This window comes from Corapipo altera, unplaced genomic scaffold (genome assembly GCF_003945725.1).
Source record: "Corapipo altera isolate COAL_440 unplaced genomic scaffold, ASM394572v1 45, whole genome shotgun sequence".
In the NCBI taxonomy this organism is placed as follows: Eukaryota; Metazoa; Chordata; class Aves; order Passeriformes; family Pipridae; genus Corapipo; species Corapipo altera.
Window position 1 is genome coordinate 14141728 of NW_020884877.1, and position 21566 is coordinate 14163293.

The following is a 21566-nucleotide window of genomic DNA, read 5'->3' on the forward strand; positions in this document are numbered from 1 at the left end:
TGAGATATTTCCCTCTCCTTTTTGTCTGAATCATGTAGTTGGCAGCTGTCCAGTCTTCAGTCATATCCTAATTTAGAACACCAACCAGATTATAACCAAAACACAAAGAAGTCTTGAAAAAGTATCCCCAAACACCAAAACATTACAGCAAAAGTTTCTTTTATAAGGCATAATCCGCATTCAGGAGAAATAGCAATAAATCTCTGATTGTCACATCTTTTAGGAGACAGAAATCCAGAAGACAATGTTAACAAACCAAGTCTAACACACAAGTACTATATGCATCCTGAGTACTGACTTTAAAATTCACCCTATGGATGGGTCAAAGAGCACAAGACCATAGCACAGTATTTGTACCATGATAATACTGACAGTCAGACAACTCATATAGACATCCTGTGGACTGTACTTCAGAAATAAGTTAACACCACTCCAACTTATTAAGCAGAGCTTTCAGGTAATAGTTTACAGTGATTTGATTAATGATGTTACATGCACAAAAGTAGTTTTAGAAATCAGAACTTTATACCAGTGTAGGATTAAAAAACCCCAGAATTAATACATAACATCGTATGGACAATTCTAAAGAAAACAGCAGCTGTTTCCTCTCCTCAGACAGTGGAAATACTACATTTGTACTGGCACCAGCCATTAAACAGACACTCCCTGAACTACACGTAGCAAATGATCATGTGAACCTAACCTTAAATTTTGGGCAAGTTACATATGCAAAGCCAAACTTCAAAGCGAAAATTATTTCTTACTTCTTTTTTCTTTCTCTCCTCCTCCTTTCTCTTCTTCTCCTCTCTGATTTGAGCCAATCGCTGCTTCTTGCGCTCCAACTCCGCCTTCAGCTCACTTTTGTCCGACATGGCTGAAATGCTGATCAACAGAAATCACATCACTGTTTGGGTTTTGTTTTGGTTGTTTGGGGTTTTTCGTTTGCTGAGTTTTTTTTAAGAGAGCAGCTTTCCTTTAAAGAAGCTATCCTTAAAGAAATTACACTAGCTTACCACGACCAGAAGCCTGAAAAGTCACTAATAATTGGAAGAAAAAAATCACATTCCTATTTCCTTTTTTCTTTCACTTAACACATTCTCAAGGGATTGATTTAAAACAGACAGAACTATGACATGGTGACAGCATCCATTCTTAAGGTAGTTCTGATGCTGTTTGAAGGAACTACTTTGAAAGAAACATTAGGTACTGAAGATGGGAGTATTTGATTTTCCCATAGGATTCTGTACAGCTACAGAGCCAACTGAGACTGAAAACAGCAAGGAGAGCACCAAGACAGTATTTATCTTTCACTTTTCACTTCAACAGCTAAATATCGGCACACTATAACTTAGTATGTAAACTATATATACTTCTACATACTGTATGATTCAAAATATTTATTAAGAGATTTAGTAGCATTACTATAAACTACAAGACAATGTAAGTACAAGTGTGATGGTCAAAGAAAACTATAAAATATGTGTATTATCAATTTTTGTCCCCAAACTTTTTGTACACTGTTAAGAAATTGGTGGATCTTTTAAAGACAAAAATGCTACAGAAAGTTTTGCTATATAACTAACTCAGATACAGATGAGAAGGTCAACAACAAAAGGTGGGAAACTCCCAAACTTAGAACTTAACAAAGATTTAGAACACAGGTATGAAAAACTGTGTGAATGGTCTAAAGGGAGACCAGCCTAATTTTACCGCTTTTAAGCAAACCTAAGTCTGAAAAGAAAATGTAGAAGTGGTTCTACAACAACTGAGTGGTTCCACAATAAATGCTTTTTACACTAAGCTTGACACCGAGGACACAGGATTATGCATTAGTAATATAACTACGCACTTATTCAAAATTAAGAATACCTGCGTTTGCATTGCACACCTAAGCACAGACAAGAATGCAAAATGCTGCAAGCCTCATACGTCTACCAGTACTTAAACATTTAAGTACCAATAAATAAATACTCTACGGTTGGCTTTCTTGAATGGCATTCCGTGTCACTTTGGCACAGCACCAGGAAGGCGCGTTGTCACACCGCGGGTCCCCGCCCCGCCCGCCTAGGGAAGGGATTCCCGAGGAGCGAGAGGGGCGCCCGCCCCGCCCCGCCCCGCCCGGGGCTGACAGCGGCACGAACCTGGTGCCGCCAGAACCAAAGACCCCATCCCAAACCCCATGGGGGCCGCACCGGGGAGCGCGCCCGGCAGCCCCGGCAGGGTCCTCCCCCACACCCGCGGCCCAGGAGGCGGCGGCACTCCCCGGTCTCTCCCCCTCAGGGAGCCCCGGCCAGGCCGCCCCCAGCCCCACCCTGCCGCCCGGCCCTCGCTCCGCAGGGCGAGCCCCAGGGAAGGAGCGTTCACTCCCCGTGGGCAGCAGCGGCCCGAGCGCCACTCGGCCCCCGCACCTGCCGGTGCCTCCTGCGCCGCTCCGGTCCCGCTCCGCCGCCCCTGCGCCCCTTCCGCCGCCGCACAAAGGCGCCGGCAGCGGGAGGGCGGCGGCCTACGGCGAGCGCCGAAGGACAAACCGGCTCTAACTGCGTTGCGGGATGCGCAGGAACTTACGAGAACTGCGGAAGAACACGGAGACCTGTTCAGGAAGACACCTAAGGCGCTACTCAGCGAGGGACCCAAAACCAATTTACACGGGGAACGAGAGCGAAGAGAGGCGGGGACGGGGCGCTTCCCGGGCCCGGCACCGCGCCCCTCCCGCGGGGCGGGGCTGGAGAAGACGCTCGGAGAACAACGACGCCCGGCATGCAGCGCGCGCCGCCGGGCGTGACTCGACGCCGGCGCCCCGCCGCGAGGGAGCGTGACGCCGTCGCGCGTTGCATGAAGGGAGCTGTAGTCCTTCTGGGGCGCGGACGCTCGGCGGCGGGGAGCGCGTGCGGCGGCCGAGGCGCCCGGGCGGGATCCACTGGGCGGGGCTACGAGCTCTCCGTCGGGGTTGGGTCCCGGGGCAAGGAGGGATCAACCGCCTCAGCCCACCCCCGTCAGTGAGGATCTGTCTTAGCCCAGCCACCTCAGCCCACCCCCGTCAGTGAGGATGTACCTTAGCCCAGCCGCCTCAGCCCACCCCCGTCAGTGAGGATGTACCTTAGCCCAGCCGCCTCAGACTCCGCCTTGCCGATCAGTGATACGGATCGTGTCGCTGCGGGCGCTGGTTGAACTGTAGGGTTTTCTCTGCGGGCCAGGCGTAGGGCCAGTGCCGTAATCACTCCAGTGAGCTGGGGATGAGAGCTGTGAACGCCTGCTGTGCCCTGAGCGTCAGGCGAGGGACAAATGGCCCGCGCAGAGGGTGCCGTGCGGGGTGTCCCGCCGTGGCCTTGGGCTGTCCCGGGGACACGGCGCTGTCCCTCACGGGCGTCGTGCGGGAGTGAAGTTACACCTCGTTCGGGTACAGCTACAAACTGGTAGCAAGTGCCGTTGCTCTTCCCCGCTCCTCCTAAATTAATAAGTATATTGTCGCTTGCGTCCTGTGGAAACCTGTATCAAAATCTTCCGCCTGTTTTTCCAACTGCTGGGCTGGTGCTGCTGAATGTATCTCACTGAAGTGCGTGACACCTCAGCCTGCTGATCTTCCTGAGCTGTGCTTTCCAAGGCAGAATTAATATCGATGATTCTTGCAACACCCTACAAAACGAAGCTTTTGGAAGCAGTAACTATTAACTCCATAGCAGGTTAAATTTGCTACTATTGCAAATTGGAATAATTTATTTGCAATCACTGGATCTACAAATAGCTATGCCTGGTGAGTATATCTTTTGAACTCGTCCTGACAAGCACTGGAAAAAGGCCATGTTTGCAGTCAGCCTTTGTCAGGCTGCAATTCTGCTAGGTATCATAAACTGAACAGGTTGGTTGGTACTTTGCTGGGAGAGCTGCCAGGAGAACTTCAATTGCTGCAGGAATCAGTGTTGATTATTTACTGTCTTCCATGTGAGTCAGGGTTCACACTGTACCTTAAGAAAATTTAGAGAAACTGTCTGTTGTCTAGATGGCTTCTGATCATTGAATAACCTCCATACGTTTTGTGAGAGTATGGGTGTTACCATTCAGAGAAACTGTTAAGTGAAAGTGTCAAAGAAAATTGTATGATGTGCAAGACAAGAGGTTGCATCTTTCTCCAGAGATGGAAATATGAAGATGATAGTAATGAACTTCCACTGACATCTGTCGTCCTTGGATTTGTTTGCCAGAATTTTCTAATACCACTTAAAGGAATGTGTGCACCTCAGAACAGGAATCTATGTTTTATGTCTGTATTTTACTATATTTCTTGTCTGGCTATAAAATATTAATTTTGCATTTGATGCTTTCCAGTAATATTTTTTAAGTTTACATTTAAAATTATGAATGTAGGAACCAGATATCTCACATTTCTAATTAATTTAGCCAATTGCTTTTTGGTAATTGATCTTCAATACTGAAGTGTATTTCTTGGTCTTGAACCTACATATATATGCTAAAGGTCATGTTATTATTTTTCACATTAGTCCTTCATTTTAGAACACAGAAAATAGAATAGCTAATTTTTGCAGCACTGACATCCCCCTTTTTCTTTGTAAGTGATAGCTGTAGTTTTCAAATAACTCTACCCGAGTCAGTTTAGCAGTGACACAAACACCGACAGAGTACTAACTCTACACAAATAAATTTGTGGGGCCTTAGCAGTCATGGATCTCACAAGTAACAGCAGTTTCAGTTTAAGTAAGCTGGTACATTTTGGATCAGCTGGAAGGCGTGAGGTCTGTGGTGGGAGGACAGGCTGGAGAAAGCACACAGGTTGTAGCTGTTTACAAGTGAGTGTTTTCTTCCAGCCTCAGCTTCCCGGTGGTGGCATCTTTTCGTTGTAGCAAACCCCAATTTTATAATGGCCTGTAAGAATGTGGATGAGTTACACTGTGAGGTGAACTCTTTCAGCAGCCAGCACTGGGAAAACAGCTTATAGGGGATTTTATACACCCATCCTGTGCATTGGTTCTTGGATGGTCACAGCTTGGTTAAGACACGAACACCAGAGTTCACAGTGATTGTGTACCCATGCAAACAGAACTAGTGTATTACTGAGAAGTTATTTTGAGACATGTAAAAGAATGATAAAGGTGCATCAGGTCTCTCTGCAGGTGAGCAGGAATCCAGACTAAGCAGAGGAAAATACCATTTGATTCAGAAGAGTCTCTAACTTTTGGTTTTTTTGGAGAACATTAGACTCCTCTGCTGCCTGAATCATAAGGGTAGAGAGCAAAGGCAACTGGGCCATCATCTTGCTCTGTCACCTCCTTGTGCTGCTGAGGAACAGTGATTTGCTCTGGAGCATGAGCCCAAGATCTGTGCTGGAGAGGGTAGTTCCTTCCCCAAGTAACTGCCAGTGCTGTGCTGTCCTCTCAGGAAGTACAGGAGTCCAGGAAAAGGCAGCTGGCCTACCTTTCTCCACTGAGGCTCCCTTTTTTCCCCCTCATATTTCAGGGCAATTAAAAGTCCCTCCTACAGACTTACTGGAATTGAAATAATCAGGAAGATTTTATTTCATGATATAAATATATAACTTTTCTAATATCGTTTGTTAGTCTGTGCTTTTGCTTAGAAAATTTGCCGCATTGCTAATATAAGTTTCTTTCCCCTTCCCTATTCCTGCTAGATGGACATATTTTTTTCCTGTTGTATCACAATAAGGTGGTGGTGAATGGGTCCTTTTTGAAGATTACAGAAAATAAGGTTACCAGTTGAAAAATTCCAAGTTCTCCTTCCTCAGTGTGGTCTGTGTATGGTACTCTCTTCTTTTTTTTTCTATTATGTGGTTAAGAGAGGAGATAATGGCAGCTTCCTAAGGGATCCTGTAACGCACCAAAACCTGCACTAGCTCTGGTTTTATGAGAGAATATGAGAACTACCAAGAGATCAGAGCAAAGGAAAGGTTTTAAAGTATGTTGTATGCCAGCCTACAGTCTACCCTCAGCTTGAGAACCTCTTTCCCGTTAATCTTTGGGGAAGTTTTGTTGAGAGGGGAGAGTATGTTTGAACATTCGTTAAGATGATATCAGAGTTCCTTTTGTATGAATTAGTTAGTGTTGCTAGCCAAAAAGGTAATAGGATAAATAGGAGAGAGAAAGTGTTAACTTTTTTCAGGGACTTTATTTAACTTTGCATTAGGATTTAATTATTTTTCTGTGTGTAAGCAAAAGGGATATCTTATATAATCATAAAATATATTCTAAACTAGAATTATTATGAACTAAGGGACACTAAAATACTACATTTTACTTAAAGTGAATGCACTTTTCATCCAGTGACATCAAATTATCTCATTCTGGAAATGTTAAATAATTGCCAGATCAAGTACTTAATTATTATTTACAAATGAAATAAGAGCCTTAAAAAGACAAAGTGACAAGACCACAGAGATTAGCATTTAGGATTCCTAGCTTCTGATATTCTATTCTTATCATGAAGTAATATTTATTCTGCTGTAACTGTTAACTGGAACAGTTAAATTTTAATCTTTTCACATTGTTATGAGAATTAGTTGAGTCACTGATTCACAGCATCAGTCAATTCTATTTGATAAAGACTGGTGCCATGGAGTCATTTTACTGCTGACAGAATTGTAAGTAAAGATAGAATTTGTTCCTTTTCTGTATCTTTGCTAAGAAACTTGCTGTGTGGGTTCCTATGAAAAAATTAACAGAAAAAATTTTAAATTCAAACCATAAAATTCCTAAACATAATTTGGATAGCTAAACCCATCTACTTGCTAGCGTAGGACTAATTTTATTTTAATGTTTTATTCTCAAACCGGATTTCCTTTTTTTAATTTATAGACATGTTTTCTAGACAAGCACGTCATATCGTATTAAACTGTTCATTATATTTTTTAATCAGGATTAATTTTTTCTTTCTACTTTGCTTGACCTAAATTTGGTTACATTAGTATCCTGTTATTTAATCTATTTGACAAGTGTTTTGGTTTATGTTTTCTTCTGAGATAGTCTGATCTGTGCAAGTAGTTTAGTTTAAAAAATAACGTTTTGAACAAAAGGAATCCGCTTAGGTTTGACTGGTACATCTTTCAATGCCTTTGACTGCATTAGTGCACATGTTTTCAGACAGAGAAAGAGAATAAACCTGCAAAAGGCCTTTTGTAAGGCTTGTAAATGGAATATATATGTGTGAACTTGTAGAGACCTAAGTAAGTGTACATCTTTCCCATGACATGTGATTTTGAGACTCCAGAAAACCATAAAACAGTGAAATGCACACGTTTTCTAATGGTAGAAATCTAAACAGCTGTTTCTTTCAGTTCTTTAAAGGCTGAGAGAAGTATGCAATTTTCAACAAATAAAGTATATTTTGCTGGTATGTGTGTGTATAAGTGGCTACTGTACTGCTGGCAAATATTTATTCAATAACTGCTTTTAAACATAGGCATCATCACCACGGGTCTTGATGGCTGTTAGTACTCAGATTTCTGTTGAGTCAAATCTGTTGTTCCTGTCAGAAAAAGTTTTATAAGAAATGAGCCTGTTTGTCTTAGAGAAAGCAGTTTGTGGTGTTGTTTTGTTAAATTTGCTACTGGAACCTCTTCTATCTGGAATTTTTAACAGGAGATTAGACAGCTATTACATGTTAAAGAACACTTATTCTGCTAAAGCAGATTAGATCTCTGATGTCCTTTTCAAGTCTGTATTCTGAGAGTGCTGTGAGTACAGAAAGAAAAAACAACCAACTCATATAGTTTTTCTCATGGAACATCTTGTGAAACAGCCATCTGGACTTTTCTGTGGCTTTAAAAGTTTACAATCAAAATCTACTACTCTGCAAAAAATAAATAATTTGAAAAAATTAAATTCTTCAATTACATTATACTTGCAGAAAAAAACTTATAAAAATAAAACTTTTTAAAATAATAATAAATATATGTTTATAGTTGGGGACTTGCACTTATTTTACAGTAAATAGAATATGTTCAAATATTCTTCTGGAAAAAATCTACACGTATAATTTGGCATTTCTTGTTCTGCATAACATACACAAAGCACCATCCAGCCTGTTAAATTTTTTTATAGCGCTATGACAAAAAGTAAACAGCACTGGTTTTGTTAGTATTGTGTATGCCAGTAATGCTACCAAGCTCTAACACATTTGCAGATCTGTTTTTATGAGCAAAATGTATTTACAGCTGGTATTACAGTCAGAGGAAGTATGTCTTTCCTGCATTCATTCCCCTAAAGATGGCTGCAATTCAGAAGTGAGGCAAAAAACCCATTATAGAGGCTGGCTTAAATTCATTGTATATATCCACAGCCAGTTACTGATCAGCTGTTGTGATTTATTTTGACGGCCAATTAGAGTCCAAAAGAAAGTAAAAAATACAGATCCATGAGATTTTATAATTTCCTGGTTTTCATTTTTACGTTTAGTGATAAATCTAACATTTTGTAGCGTTTCTTTCTCCGAGAGAAAAAACCTTGTGGCTAGTTCATAGAACAATTCCTCTTAAAAGGACCATTTTCGCAGCTCTTACCCCTGCTCTGGAATTGTGGGGGCAAGTGACTGCAGTCAGGTCTTGAATTTCACCTTGGTGTCACAGGAGGAAAGGTGGTGTTTTGCCACCAGTAGTTTTTGCCACTGGTTACTAGGTTACAGACCTATCTTTATTTTTTCTTAGTCTCAGTTGTTTAGTGTGTCAAATTAACCATATTTATTTCAATAGCAATATTTCTTACTGCTAAAGCTATGTGATTTGATATTTGAAAGGAAGCCTTTTGAATGGAAGGCATCATATGTAATTTGGAGTGTTACTAAAATCATATCTGCATGGCGTAGATCATAACTTCGTTACTAACAAACAAATCAATAACTGAATCATACCTGAGTGGTTTTTGAGCTTTTCTTCCTGCCACATATCAGAAAGTGACAGTTACCCTTGTGATGCAGGTCTAAAGTAAGGATGGCAAATACTATCCAGTTTTACAGGAGTTAATTCAAAATCAGTCACAGATACTCAAGTGACGATTAAGAATTGCCCTTCAATCTCCTAGCTCCATGATCGATTCAGAAGAACATACTAGTTTTCTTAAATATCAAATAATATTTAGGAGTAAGCATTTTAAATGACTGCAAAGTCTAAATTTGTGAGGTTAAAAGATTATCTCCACAGGGTGGAAATTTCTGTGGGCCATTGTTTGAACTCCTGAAATGTACTAGAGCAAATTTCATACTTATTTCCATTGAGAAGGCAAATTACTTTTCATAGAAAGGGATCAAAAGCATCAGAGTGGATATGGTATGTTAATAATAGGAGGTGGGACAGTGAGGGTAGAACTGATGGGACACTTACGGTTCAAGGAATTCAGCACTTTTCATTTATGCTGGAAAAAATGTAAATTATGTCACCCTCGCCTCCTAGTGCAAAGTTATCAGACAGACATCACTAAGTGATATCTCTGCCATTAAAATGAATGGAATGTTATTTCCTTCTATTTATTTCTTTTGGAAATCTTGCAATATCTTATTGCAAATGAAACAAAAATCCACATATAATGACGTAAGAAACAAAGATTTTTCTATAGTTTCAATGCTGGATTATTGCTGTTCTATCTCAAAGCTAATTGAAATCCAAGGTGTTTGTATCAAAGCTGTAATGAGACACTGGCAAATACCTTTCTGCCCCACTGGAAATGTAATCTTTCTATTGAACACTTTGTCCTGGAAAACTCCATCTGCAACAGGAATAGGTGTTTTGCATTTGATTCAAGGAGGTCACTCCTTTGGATCAGATGATACCGTGCACACTCCACTTGCCTTTAGATGAAAGTGATCCTTTGCTGCCTTGAGCATGACTATGCATTTTTTACACCTAATTATCTTCTTGTTTCATATAGATGAATTTGGAATGCTAACACTATCACCCCTTTCTGATCTTTGCATATGTCAGTGAGACAATTCTCTGAAAGGCCAGATATTCCCTACATAGGAATACTTTTAAAACACTCAGTTGCGTTTCTTTACTACATAAAACAGAATAAGATCACAGTGTTTCATTTATTGATAGAATGTTTCATAACATTTTCCTCACTTGCAGCAGTAAAGCAATAGTTCTGTGTATAGTTACTCAAACTTGTAGGCCTCTAAACAGCTAGGTATTCAACGTTGTTTTACTCATAAATAATGCCATTGACTTCAGGGAAGAGAGGCAACATAAAATTGAGGGGCAGTTGCAATGTGTTCACTCTTAAGTGTTAAAACTTCCATTACCTTTGGAAATGTGACTTGTTTTTTGGTTTGTTGTTTTTTGATTTGTTATTTTTTTTTTTTTTGTAATATAAGGTGAATTGCACTGAGTGTATGTACAAAATCATTATTTCCTTTTTTCTTTTGTTTTGACATGAATATATGCTCTTAGAGGTTTCATTTCACATCAAGTGTGTAGGTTATTTGTACAAAAAATGGGAAGAAATCTCTAACTATGGAAGGGATAGTGTGAAAGGCATAAATAGCAGCTAGTCTCTGCAGGTATGAACCTGTTCTTATTTAAATCAATGAAAATTTCAGTGCCAGCTGCAGTAAATGCAGGATCAAGTCCTCAGCTCCTTCTGAAAATGAATTAGATGCATTCTTATCAGATTTTCATGCCTTTGAAAATCTATCTCTAAATTACTGATGGAAACTGATCAATTAGATTTCCAAGATCATTTTATTAAAATAAATTCCACAAGGTTGTGTAAAATGAAAAGAAATGCTTAAATTTACTGGCTTTTTATTTATCCAAAAAGAGTGAGCTACATCTGAGATTGTCAAATCACCTTGTTTTATTTGCTGAAGCATGTAGGACTTAACAGAATGCTGGTGTGACTCTGTGTATTATGAATTGTTTCTGCACTGGGAAGAATAGTGCTGGTGGTAAGAAGCTGAGTGATTAGAAATTGCTCTGTCAGGCCTTGGACTGAAATACCTTTTAAATACACTTTTTAGATGGTGCTGTAGCAATTGAAAGTTCTGATTCAGCGCCTGCTAAGAAAATATTGGAAATGCTTTTAGAATTTTCTTAGCCAACTGAAGTTTAGTAATAGTGGATAACAAAAAATATAATTATTAGGAAGATTAAGCAATATTTAATGCAAAAATCTGTGGTTTGTTCTGATTTGTATCTGTTTTGAATGTTCCATTGTTCACAGGAGGTTCGGTGGTGGCTGAAGGGTTCGTGACCCGAGCTGCCGGGTGGTACAGCATAAGGTTTGCATAAAGGTAATTTTTCCATGTCTCCCATCTTCATCTGCTGTCTTTCAGGTGCAATAACCTCTTTCTTTAAACTGTGTTACTGGTTTTTATATATATGTGTGTGTGTGTTTATATATATATGACCATGATGTCATAAAATGTCATGTTATACATTATGCCACACTGTGCTGTATTTACCTAGAGAACAAAATATTCTTTTGAAATCTTACCTAGTTATATAGCTTTTACAGATTTAAAATTACAATATTAACATCTCTGTTATGTAATTAAGCTATATTTTGAGATATAAGACCATCTATTTATTATTATAATATAAATTAAAATTATGTAATTGAGGTAATGTATCAATACATGCATGTAGTATGTATGTTAACATGCACAGTTCATATAGTAAAGATATTGAGGTTATTACTAGTTTTATTTAATGAATTCAGATAGTGAGTCAAGTCAAAAGATGCTCTAAATACCGTACAACTTAACAAAAACAAACTTCGGGAGGAACTTCAAAACAAAAAAGATTGGAAGTGGTATTTGAGATGTTACTATATCATACTTACTTATAGTTAGGAGGATAAGAATTAAATGAATGGAAATAAGGAACTATTGCATTTGCCAACTGTATCTGTATATATTTGAAAGCCTGATCCTCTAAAACTACTGAGTGCATTCTCTTCCAACTAAAAATGGTAAAAATGTAACTGTTAGCCTGAGAACAAGCCTGAGAAGTATTAACCTAGAGATAATTGCTTTAAAAAGTTATTTTAAGCTAATGAAAAGAAGATCATAGAAGAAAAGTGCCATCTCAACCGTGTAAGGGTAATAATACCAGCTAATGCAGCAATGTGTTCTGGCAAAAATAAATAAGCATTGCAAAACCTGATATGGCCAGTATGGAATACAGAAACATATCCAAGTGAGTAAGCATCAAATGAAGGATTATCCCTACTTGTGGAGAATCCATTCCAGCAAGAAACTGAACCATGGACTACTGCATCTGAACTTCATAAGACTCCCTAGAGAGCTAAAAGTGAATCTGCAGATTCTGTCATCAGTATGCCAAAGATCTCTGCACTGTACTGTGGTGCACAAAGGTAAATGTTCCTGAGATTTCCCTTCTTAAAGGACTTCTTTCAGAATAGTAATCAAACCTCAGTGTTCTGAGTTTTTAAAACTACAGCTAAGTTCTCTTTGCTGTTGCTTTGTATGTGAATGCAGGAAAGAAGTTCTTATTTTCTGAAGGTTCTAAAATAAGAGTAAAAATATTGAGGTGTTCTGAAATGGCTTGAAAGGTAAATAGAAGGTTCTAAAATGTTACCAAATGTGCAGGCTAACCACAGAGAAAGAGAAAGAATAAGCATTTAAAGCAAAATATTTTATTCCATATTTAGCTTGAATTGGAAAGAGTCTTTCCAAAGCAAATAACAGAAAGACAACCAGATGTGCAAAACTATGTGTCAGGAGACTGCAGAAGCGTGGAGGATGAAACTTCTGAGATTCCAATATAAAGATGTTAGGAATAAATTAGAACTGACTTTGTACTGGAGGAGCTGCCAAAATGATGATGCTAGAATATACTGATGCAGGAACACCCTATATGTGTTGCATATATCTCAAACAACTTCCAGAACATCATGCTAGACCACTCCAGAGCAAACTCCATGGATAGTGAGTTGAAGAGAGAAAAGATTTTTATATGTCTTTGTTAATATGGTATAGAGAATAGAACTGCTGAACAAGAAAATGACAAACTGGGTATTCTTAAGATTATTAACTGTATGAGCTAAAATGAACACCAAGAATGATAATGACCTCAACAGTCAATTATGGGTGTTCAATAGTTCTAAAAAAACCATCCTAACACATCTCAAATAGACACACTTAAATGGACACATACAAAATCAATAATCTCCTTAAAAACTGTGGTGAAAAGCACAACTGTCTTTTACTTGGACACCTGTTTTGTTTGGAAAAGGATCACATTATGAGATTCTGTCTCTGGCCTTGAGAAATAATGTGATCTGTAGAACTGATACTACGAAAGACTTTACAATTTTACTGGATTTTTGTATGTTTGTGTTCTGTATTTCTCCTTCCACATGTTCAATGGTAGGCTCACTACAATGTGTTATACTTCTCATATCATCAGGAAACCTGTGACAGATATTGTTTTTATTTTAGAAACACTTGTTTGCTGATTCATTCTGCAAGCCTTCCCATCTTGATTTTGATTCAATCTTGTGTACAGCTGCATAAAGATGGGGAAGTAGGGTCTATCATACACAAAACTGTTCTGAAGAATCAAGAGATTTTAGCAGAATATCCCAGCAACCAGAACTGTGCAGATGAGTTCACTTAAGATATGGTTAAATACTTTTTGCCAACCTTTAATGAAAAACACTGTTGTAAAGCTGACAACAACAACTAAGAAATATAAACATATATTTAAGTCAATGAAAACTAACTAATTAGATGAGCTCTCTGACATCAATGTGATTTGATTATAAATCCAGAAAGGAAGCTTCATTATTATGAAAGCTTTTCCAGTGACATTGTAATGAATTGCAGCACATCTTTGCCCATGCTTTTTGACCCAGTGAAACACAAAAAAAATCATTTTGTTTATTCTATAACAAATGGCTGCATGTGTGTGATAACACTGTAATAAACAGCATTGACTTGTGGAATGTTAAGCACACTTTCTTAATGAGATTTTTCATTATTTCAAGCAAAGCAGATGTATTCATAATTTCATCTTTGGGTGGATATACAAATACTTTTACTGTAGAAATCTAGGTTTAAGCCCCTTAGACCTTCAGTCATACAACTCAGTTGAATTCAATACAGTGGACATTTTCTGCTGTCCTCAGTGAAAAGCTTTCTTCTTATTATATTTGTATTACTGATATAAATCGGCTCACAGCTCAAGCACAGAGGGTAATAGTGAATGGGGTAACATCAGACTGGTGACCTGTCACTACTGGGTTTCCACAGGGCTCCATCTTGGGCCCTGTGCTCTTCAATATCTTCATAAATGATTTGGATGCAGGACTAGAAGGAATACTAAGCAAGTCTGCAGACGACACAAAACTGGGAGGAGCTGTTGACTCCCTCAAAGGCCCTGCAGAGAGACCTGGACAAATGAGAGGGCTGAGCAATCATCAACCACATGAAGTTCAACAAAGGGAAGTGCCGGATTCTGCATCTGGGGTGGGGCAACCTCAGATGTCCATACAGACTGGGGAATGAAATACTGGAAAGCAGTGCCATGGAAAGGGACTTGGGGGTCCTGGTTGATGGCAAGTTGACTCGGCAGTGCCCTGGCAGCCAGGAGGGCCAACTGTGTCCTGGGGGGGCATCAGGCAAAGCATCGCCAGGTGGTTGAGGGAGGGGATTTTCCTGCTCTGCTCTGCACTGGGGCAGCCTCACCTTGAATATTGTGTGCAGTTTTGGGTGCCACAATATAAGAAAGATATTAAGCTACTAGAGGGTGTCCAAAGGAGGGCAACGAAGATTGTGAAGGGCCTTGAGGGGAAGCCGTGTGAGGAACGGCTGAGGGCACTTTGTCTGTTCAGTCTGGAGGAGACTGAGGGGAGACCTCATTGCAGTTACAACTTCCTTGTGAGGGGAAGAGGAGAGGAAGGCGCTGGTCTCTTCTCTGTGGTGACCAGTGACAGACAGAAACCAGGGGAATGGCCTGAAGTTGTGTCAGGGAGGTTTAGGTTGGATATGAAAAAGGGGTTCTTCTCCTAGAGGGTCGTTGGGCACTAGAACAGGTTTCCCAGGGAAGTTGTCACAGCACCAACCCTGACAAAGCTCAAGAAGTGTTTGGATAATACTCTCAGGCACATGGTGTGACTCTTTGCGATGGTCCTGTGCAGGGCCAGGAGTCAGACTCAATGATCCTTGTGAGTCCCTTCCAACACAGCATAAATAGGGGTTCTAGTCAGGAACAAGGAATTTGCTGTACAATGGACTATACAAATAAAAAGCAAAAGGATTGTTCTTCATTGGTGTATCCAATAATCCAAGTACAAAATAGATTGGGCAGAGGTAGGCAGCTTAGCATTAAGCTTAATTTTTAAAAAATCCAAGACAGTATTGACTGGTATAATAGGTAGTGATTTCAGTGTATCAGTGAAGCACTGTAAAGTTTTGGTAAGCATCAGGGAATAAGACAGTTTTAAGGGAAGAGCTCCAGAGATCTGGCAAGACTGGATCCCAACAGCTTAGACAGCTGCTTAGGCAACTGCTCATAAGTCTGTTGGTAAGGGACACTTAAATCAGGTCAAACGTTTGTATGTTTTGGCTGACTTCTTTACTACAAATAGAATACAAAGATGAGTCCTCTCAAACTGGTAGAAGCTAATGCATGGTTAAATATACACTAAAACACTTGAAGGGCTTTAGATACGTCTTTGAGTAAGTGTTGGTTAGATTTTATTATTATTTTATTATCCTTTTAAGGCACCAAAAATTAATTACTACCATTTAAAAGCACAGTTGGTTCCATCAGTGCATACAAAATGATGGCAACATAAAGCTGCCCTGCTAGTTAATTCATATGAAAAAATGTGTTCATTCTACAGTATATATACATGTATGTATGTATGTATATGTATGTACCTGCATAAACTTTCTCACATGTAGACACACACAATAGTCAAGGCTCTTGTTTTCAGAAAAACTTTCAGTCTTACAACATTTCTAAGCTATTCATGTAGAATCTTAATTAGGTACCTAAAAAGTTTTTGTTAATTACAGTTTGGAACAATGTGTCTAGAGTAAGGAGAATATTCTATCATCAAAGTTCTTTAACTGCCATTTTTTTTCTGTATGCTTGCACACAATTTCTGAACTGATATGGGTATTATTGATTAAAGACCTACAACTTTTGATTTGTAGAAGGTCAAAATAGTTCACAGAGGTTGGACTTCACACTGAACTTTCTGGTAAGGCACCTTGCCCTGAATTTCATCGTTAGAAATCTCATTAGCCAACTGTGAAAAATAGAGAGGGGAGAAATAAGACACTTCTTGTTCTCTAGTGCTCTCTTCCCCATGCAAGAGGAATTAAAGTGAAATGTGACATAGCAGAAGAGAGTAAAACAAATAAGAGGTTTTGAAACAAAAAAGTCTACGTCAACACTCCACTCTAAAAGCAGAGGGGGCAAAATGTAAAACCCCGAATCAAGTCTCAATTTACCATGTTTTGAAAAGAAAATAAATGGTTTTGGAAAGTAGATAAATGCTAATGAGTCTATACCATAACCCTCATGGTAATTTTTTAGCTATGTATCAGGTTATTAGGTTTATCTCCAAAATAATTCTGTGTTCAGGAGAGTCTCAGTAAAATGGTGAGTTCACTAAGAATTTGGGTGCTCAGATAAACTTCTAAACTGCAGGAAGCTTGTCTTGTAACTAACTGAACAAAAAGGGAACAAAATTAATTCTTACCCATCTTTCTATTATATACATCTAGTTCAGGAACTCCAGACTATTTACCTCAGTAATATGATACTATCTTCCAGTTACTTAATTTAAACTTTTAGATCAAGTAGATAATATTTATTTCTCATTTGTTCAATTACTGACTCATTATGGTATTTAATTTATTTGGTGTATATTATTTAATTAGAAAAATTACTAAAATTTGGTTAAATGATCTATTAATAATTACATTTGAAAACCTATACCCTCTCAGTGCCAAACTCCCTCAAACTGCCTTCTACCCACAGTATTTCTTGTGTGCTTACTGTGGAGTGTTGCTTTTGAAGTTTCCTGCATTGTGATGCAAACTTTTCTCAGTATCTCAAAAGATTGCATTTTCCATAGGTACTGTAGGTTGACAGAAGATAACAGTCTGCCAACTGGCTGGAAATGATTTCAGGTTGCACAAACCTGCTTTATAAACAAAAATCTTAACCCCTGTTTAAATGTTCAGAGCATGTAATTCAAAATTAAAGAATGTGCAAAAGACTGTACAGACAATGAATTGCTAAAATAACTGTAACGATGCACAGTTCTACACTCACTCTTTTCTCTCTGCTGAAGGACTCCACATATCGGGCAAATCACCACCCAGCGAATTCTGATGAGAGTTTTTGTTAATTACGTTTATGTTACAAGATGTGCTATGACAGTTCTATATAAAACCAGTACATTGCTTCCATTATAGTTGGACATTTGCATTAAACTACAAAGAGTTTACTTCTTTATCTTGTTCCTGGCTTGAGACCAGTAGCTTTCTTGCTTTTTATTAGTTGCAGCATAACCTAAAATAGAGGCTGAATAAAGTAATTGACCAAGAATATAGCTTCAAATAATATTGTCTATGTGCCCCACTCTGTCTTTCCCTTTTCTGTCTCTCCCTAGGGGAAAAGCAGTTATCTTCCTTATGCTAAATCCAGTTTCTATCCACAGCAATCATGTAAATCTTGGCATCAGTCTCACAGCAGAATAGAAAGTCAAATCAGCAGGAAACTTCCCCATAAGAGCAACAGGCAGCCCCAGGAGGAAATAAAAAAAAAATCACAACAAAAATATCCTCTCAAACTCTTCCATTTATTTCCTTTCAAAAATACGAGTTCTCTCATTAGAAACACTTCAGGTTTTCTTGTATTTTTAAAGATAATATGCCTTCAAAATATAACAACTCATTGTTCAGCAAGCCTGCCAGCCTTTCAAAGCCTTTTATTTCAAAGCTTCTTTCTGAATAAACAAATTTATAAAGAGAACAGATTGAAGTTTCTGCTTCTCCTAGTGTTTTACATAGAGGCTACACAAGCTGTCTTCTCTCAAAATGAGTCAGACCTTAAATTATAAAGTAACTAAAAATTTTTTGGATGTAGCTAGTGGGATGGGTTTTATATCTTTTACATACAGACTGACTCTAAAGCAACAAAAATATTCTTAATTGAAAATTCAAAATGTTAGAGCAAACCCCCAAAATATTTTTTATTATTACAGTCCTAAATGTTAAAAAATATTATTAGTAATTTGATTAGGGATGGTTTAAATGTTTAGAGATAGGCAAAGGAAGACTAAGTGTACTACAAATAACTATCATATAAACATGTCGATAACATAATAAAACCATACATGTGGTTTGTAATATAATTTTAATTTGTACATATTGGACTGATGTACAAAATGTCTTTTTACCCAGTTATTACATTCCACAAGAGCTGATTTCACTTCAGAGTGAATTAGTCCTTTAAGGCATTAGGAGGAATTGTCTACCTCCAAGGCATTGGGAGGTAACTGAGCTACCGTCCCAAAAATGAGAGATTACTTACTAGGGTTATAAACCAGAGAAAACATACCCAGAGATATAAAGATTTCATTTACTAGAGCAGAGATTCAGGGAATACAAATATAGGAATAAAATGTCCTTAGAAGAAATGGAGAAAGGAGTTTGGAATAAGAAGGAAATGTTAATTAGTGAATGGAGCACATGTAACTCAGTAGCTTGGAAAGCATAATGTTAGTAAGTACAAAATAATGTGAAAGAAATGGGAAAAAATGTCTGAACTCTCACAGGATTGTAGTCACCTCTTTACTTAGTAAGAAGACATGGGAGTCGCTGTGGAGATCTCAAACCATGTGTAGATTCCTTGATAGAGCTTCCTATAGTTAGTACCTGAGTAGCAATGGAAAATCAGAAAGAGGTTCAAAGTACACAAGACTCTCCGATGACTGGTGTAGGCTTGCAAAGGAAGAAATCAAAAGCCACACTCTATGTGATTCTGTGCCAGAATATTTGACTTCTTATTAAAAGCAGGTACAAATGCAGTACAGGTACAGTCAGAGACTGGAATAACAGTGAACTCTACTGTCTCTGAAGTCAACTAAAATCACTGGGAGCAATTCTTACTTAAAGATACTTTTCTTTGAAGTGGAGTAACACTACTGTGGGGGATTTGAACAGCTGTTGATGTGTCAGTGGCTGACTGCCTGTACTGCCTGTGAATTTTGTCATTTATTTGAGGATAGGATAGCAGTGCTTAGGTCTGTATGCAAACTCAAACAGTGCTTATGGTTATACACTTACAGTCTCATGGATAGGCAAATAGGCTTTTGCAGTGCCATTGCCAAGGTCCCACTGCTTGGTAGCCAAGAAGAGTTCATCCAAATCCATGTATAACAGTGCCTTCTTTGCAGGGCTGCAGTTGTTAATTCCAGTCACCAGCTGTATAGTTATCAGTACATTTTGAAAGCTGCTGAGGTTCTGTTTTGCAAGGCTCTTGCAACTTCTTACAGTATGCAATAAAGTGAGGACAAGATTTATCTCTCATTTTACATTGCTACAGATTTTAAGCATACTTTTCAACATGGAAACGTATATTTGCAGATGCTACTCTTATTAGGTGTGGAGACCTGTGAAGTGATGGTATTGTTTTGCATCATTGTAAATGCAGGAAAAAAATTGCTTTATGGACTAACTGTCCAGCAAACATCTTAGTTCATTTCATGCACCTCATCTGTTATTTGTAGATTATAACTAAAATGTAATTTTGAGGCTTTTTAAGCATAGTATTTCCATAAAACAATATGAAGAGAAGAAATAGTTATAAATGGAGAAGCCCCGGCATGTCTACAGCAAGTACTCCATTTCTGAGTCCAGGCTGAATATGTCAGGGAGCAATGAGGGCTGGCTGGGAGCGGGGCAGGCATGGAAATGGCAACCAGGTTCAACTGCTGAGGCAGGTCAATAGTCATGCTGGAAAGTCAATCCACAGGTCATAACCCGACCTACCGAGGGTTAGAGTCCTGTGCTTACTGGGCAGGTCCTTGGTGATGGGGTCAGGCAGAAATCAGGCCAAGAAGTCAGGTCCAAGGGGCACAGGCAAACCCCAAAACACCCAGACTGAGCTTAATTAGAGCCCTTGGATTTATGGGCAGGCATGTGGGGGTGAGGCTGGTCAGGGCCGCTAAGGCCTATCAGTGTTTGAACCTGTCTGGCATGGGAGACCCTACCGAAGGCATGTACCATCACCAGCACAGCTTGCAACCGCATAGCGGTACACAGGCTTCTTTCCCACTCTAAATGGTTAGGGCAAGCCATTCACTCCCTACTTTTCTGCCACCCATCTATACTCAAACACAGGGAAATAACCAGGAACATCCCTTTGTCCTGACCACCCTTTCGGGACGCAATAAATAAATCCAAAATAAACCTAACCTGGGCAAGTGAGCCAAAACCAAGCCGTTCCAGCCCCTGCACCCACCCGGGGCTTGGGTATCTCCCATGGCCCCAGCCCAGCCAAAACCCTCCAGCCCCCCAAGGGAACCCAGAATCTACCCGGCCTTATCCTCCCCCCACTGTGTTACCACAGATCTTCCCTCACGCTGCTCTCCTGCGACACTCCATACAGGGCTGCTCCGCCCGCCCTCCCGCCGGTCTGAGGACCCCCATGGCTTGGCGGCCACATGGGCACAGCACAGCCCGCGGGTCTGAGGACCCCCATGGCTTGGCAGCACAGCCCAGCCCGGTGGCCAGCACGTGGTGGCTCCACAGTGCAGCCCTGGTGAAACCAGCACATGGTGGTGTCTGTCCTTGTTAATATAGTGGTGAGTATCCCTGCCTGTCACGCGGGATACTCAGGTTCAATTTCCCGACGGGGAGGTTCTCCTAACACAACACTGACCTACAAAAATGGCATATTTGTTAAAGTTTACTGTGTTTAAACATTTTTAAAAGCTGAAGTAGATAAAAATTTATGTAGTGTTTAAAAAATTAGGAAATTATGTGCTGTCTGAAACTGTCTTTATTCCAACATGAACAATGGTAAATTTGGACTTGTAGTGGGCTCTGCAACTTTTACAAGAGATTATAATAGAAAGGCTCATCATTTTTGACATGCAATCAAAATAATCTACTATACTTATTCTTCTATAGTAGTAAAAATATAAATATTGTTTATATCTGTGATATTAATGAATGAGCATAATACATTAATATTTCAATTATTAGAAAAAGCTATAAGAGTAAAGTGCCAGTAGAGACTCAGACTGCATTATTTAACACTCTAATTTCAAATTAAAAAGTCATAGAGTTTAGATAGTTTGCTTATAAAGTACGTCTTCATGCCTGTGACAATAATGATTGTATCAGTGTGGAGATACCCAAACTGGCTTTCAGTTAATAGGTAACACTTCAATCAAATCAGCAAAGCTCAGCTGTTTCTTTCAGAAAGCATTTCTTACTTCAGGCTCCTTTTTTTCTGACAGACTGATAGTAGTCTTTTCTGGTTGCTCACCTAATCCTAGTCTAGTGCCATAAATCAACAGAACTGTGCAATCAAATAAAGATAGTAAAATGCTGCC

General features: G+C 39.2%; 1 protein-coding gene and 1 long non-coding RNA gene across 11 annotated transcripts in view; one reads left to right on the top strand and one right to left on the bottom strand.

The window, feature by feature from the left end:
* Nucleotides 1-3118, bottom strand: part of DYNC1I2 (dynein cytoplasmic 1 intermediate chain 2) — a 28380-nt gene extending 25262 nt beyond the window's left edge. For 2 of the 10 annotated variants that reach the window (XM_027637277.1, XM_027637281.1), the window contains exons 1-2: nucleotides 2566-2743; nucleotides 765-882 (exon numbers count right to left, since the gene is read on the bottom strand). In XM_027637277.1, coding sequence (XP_027493078.1) covers nucleotides 765-872 — 108 coding nt within the window. In that variant the 5' untranslated portion in view covers nucleotides 873-882; nucleotides 2566-2743. Of the gene's footprint in view, nucleotides 1-764; nucleotides 883-2408; nucleotides 2491-2565; nucleotides 2744-3096 lie in introns of those variants that run through there. The other 8 variants (XM_027637286.1, XM_027637280.1, XM_027637285.1 and 5 more) reach the window with 7 other exon arrangements.
* Nucleotides 3119-3626: 508 nt separating this feature from the next.
* LOC113944323 lies at nucleotides 3627-14347 on the top strand. The gene is made up of 3 exons (XR_003526643.1): nucleotides 3627-3751; nucleotides 11178-11247; nucleotides 13420-14347. It is a non-coding gene; the product is annotated as an uncharacterized LOC113944323 (long non-coding RNA).
* Nucleotides 14348-21566: the final 7219 nt, after the last annotated feature.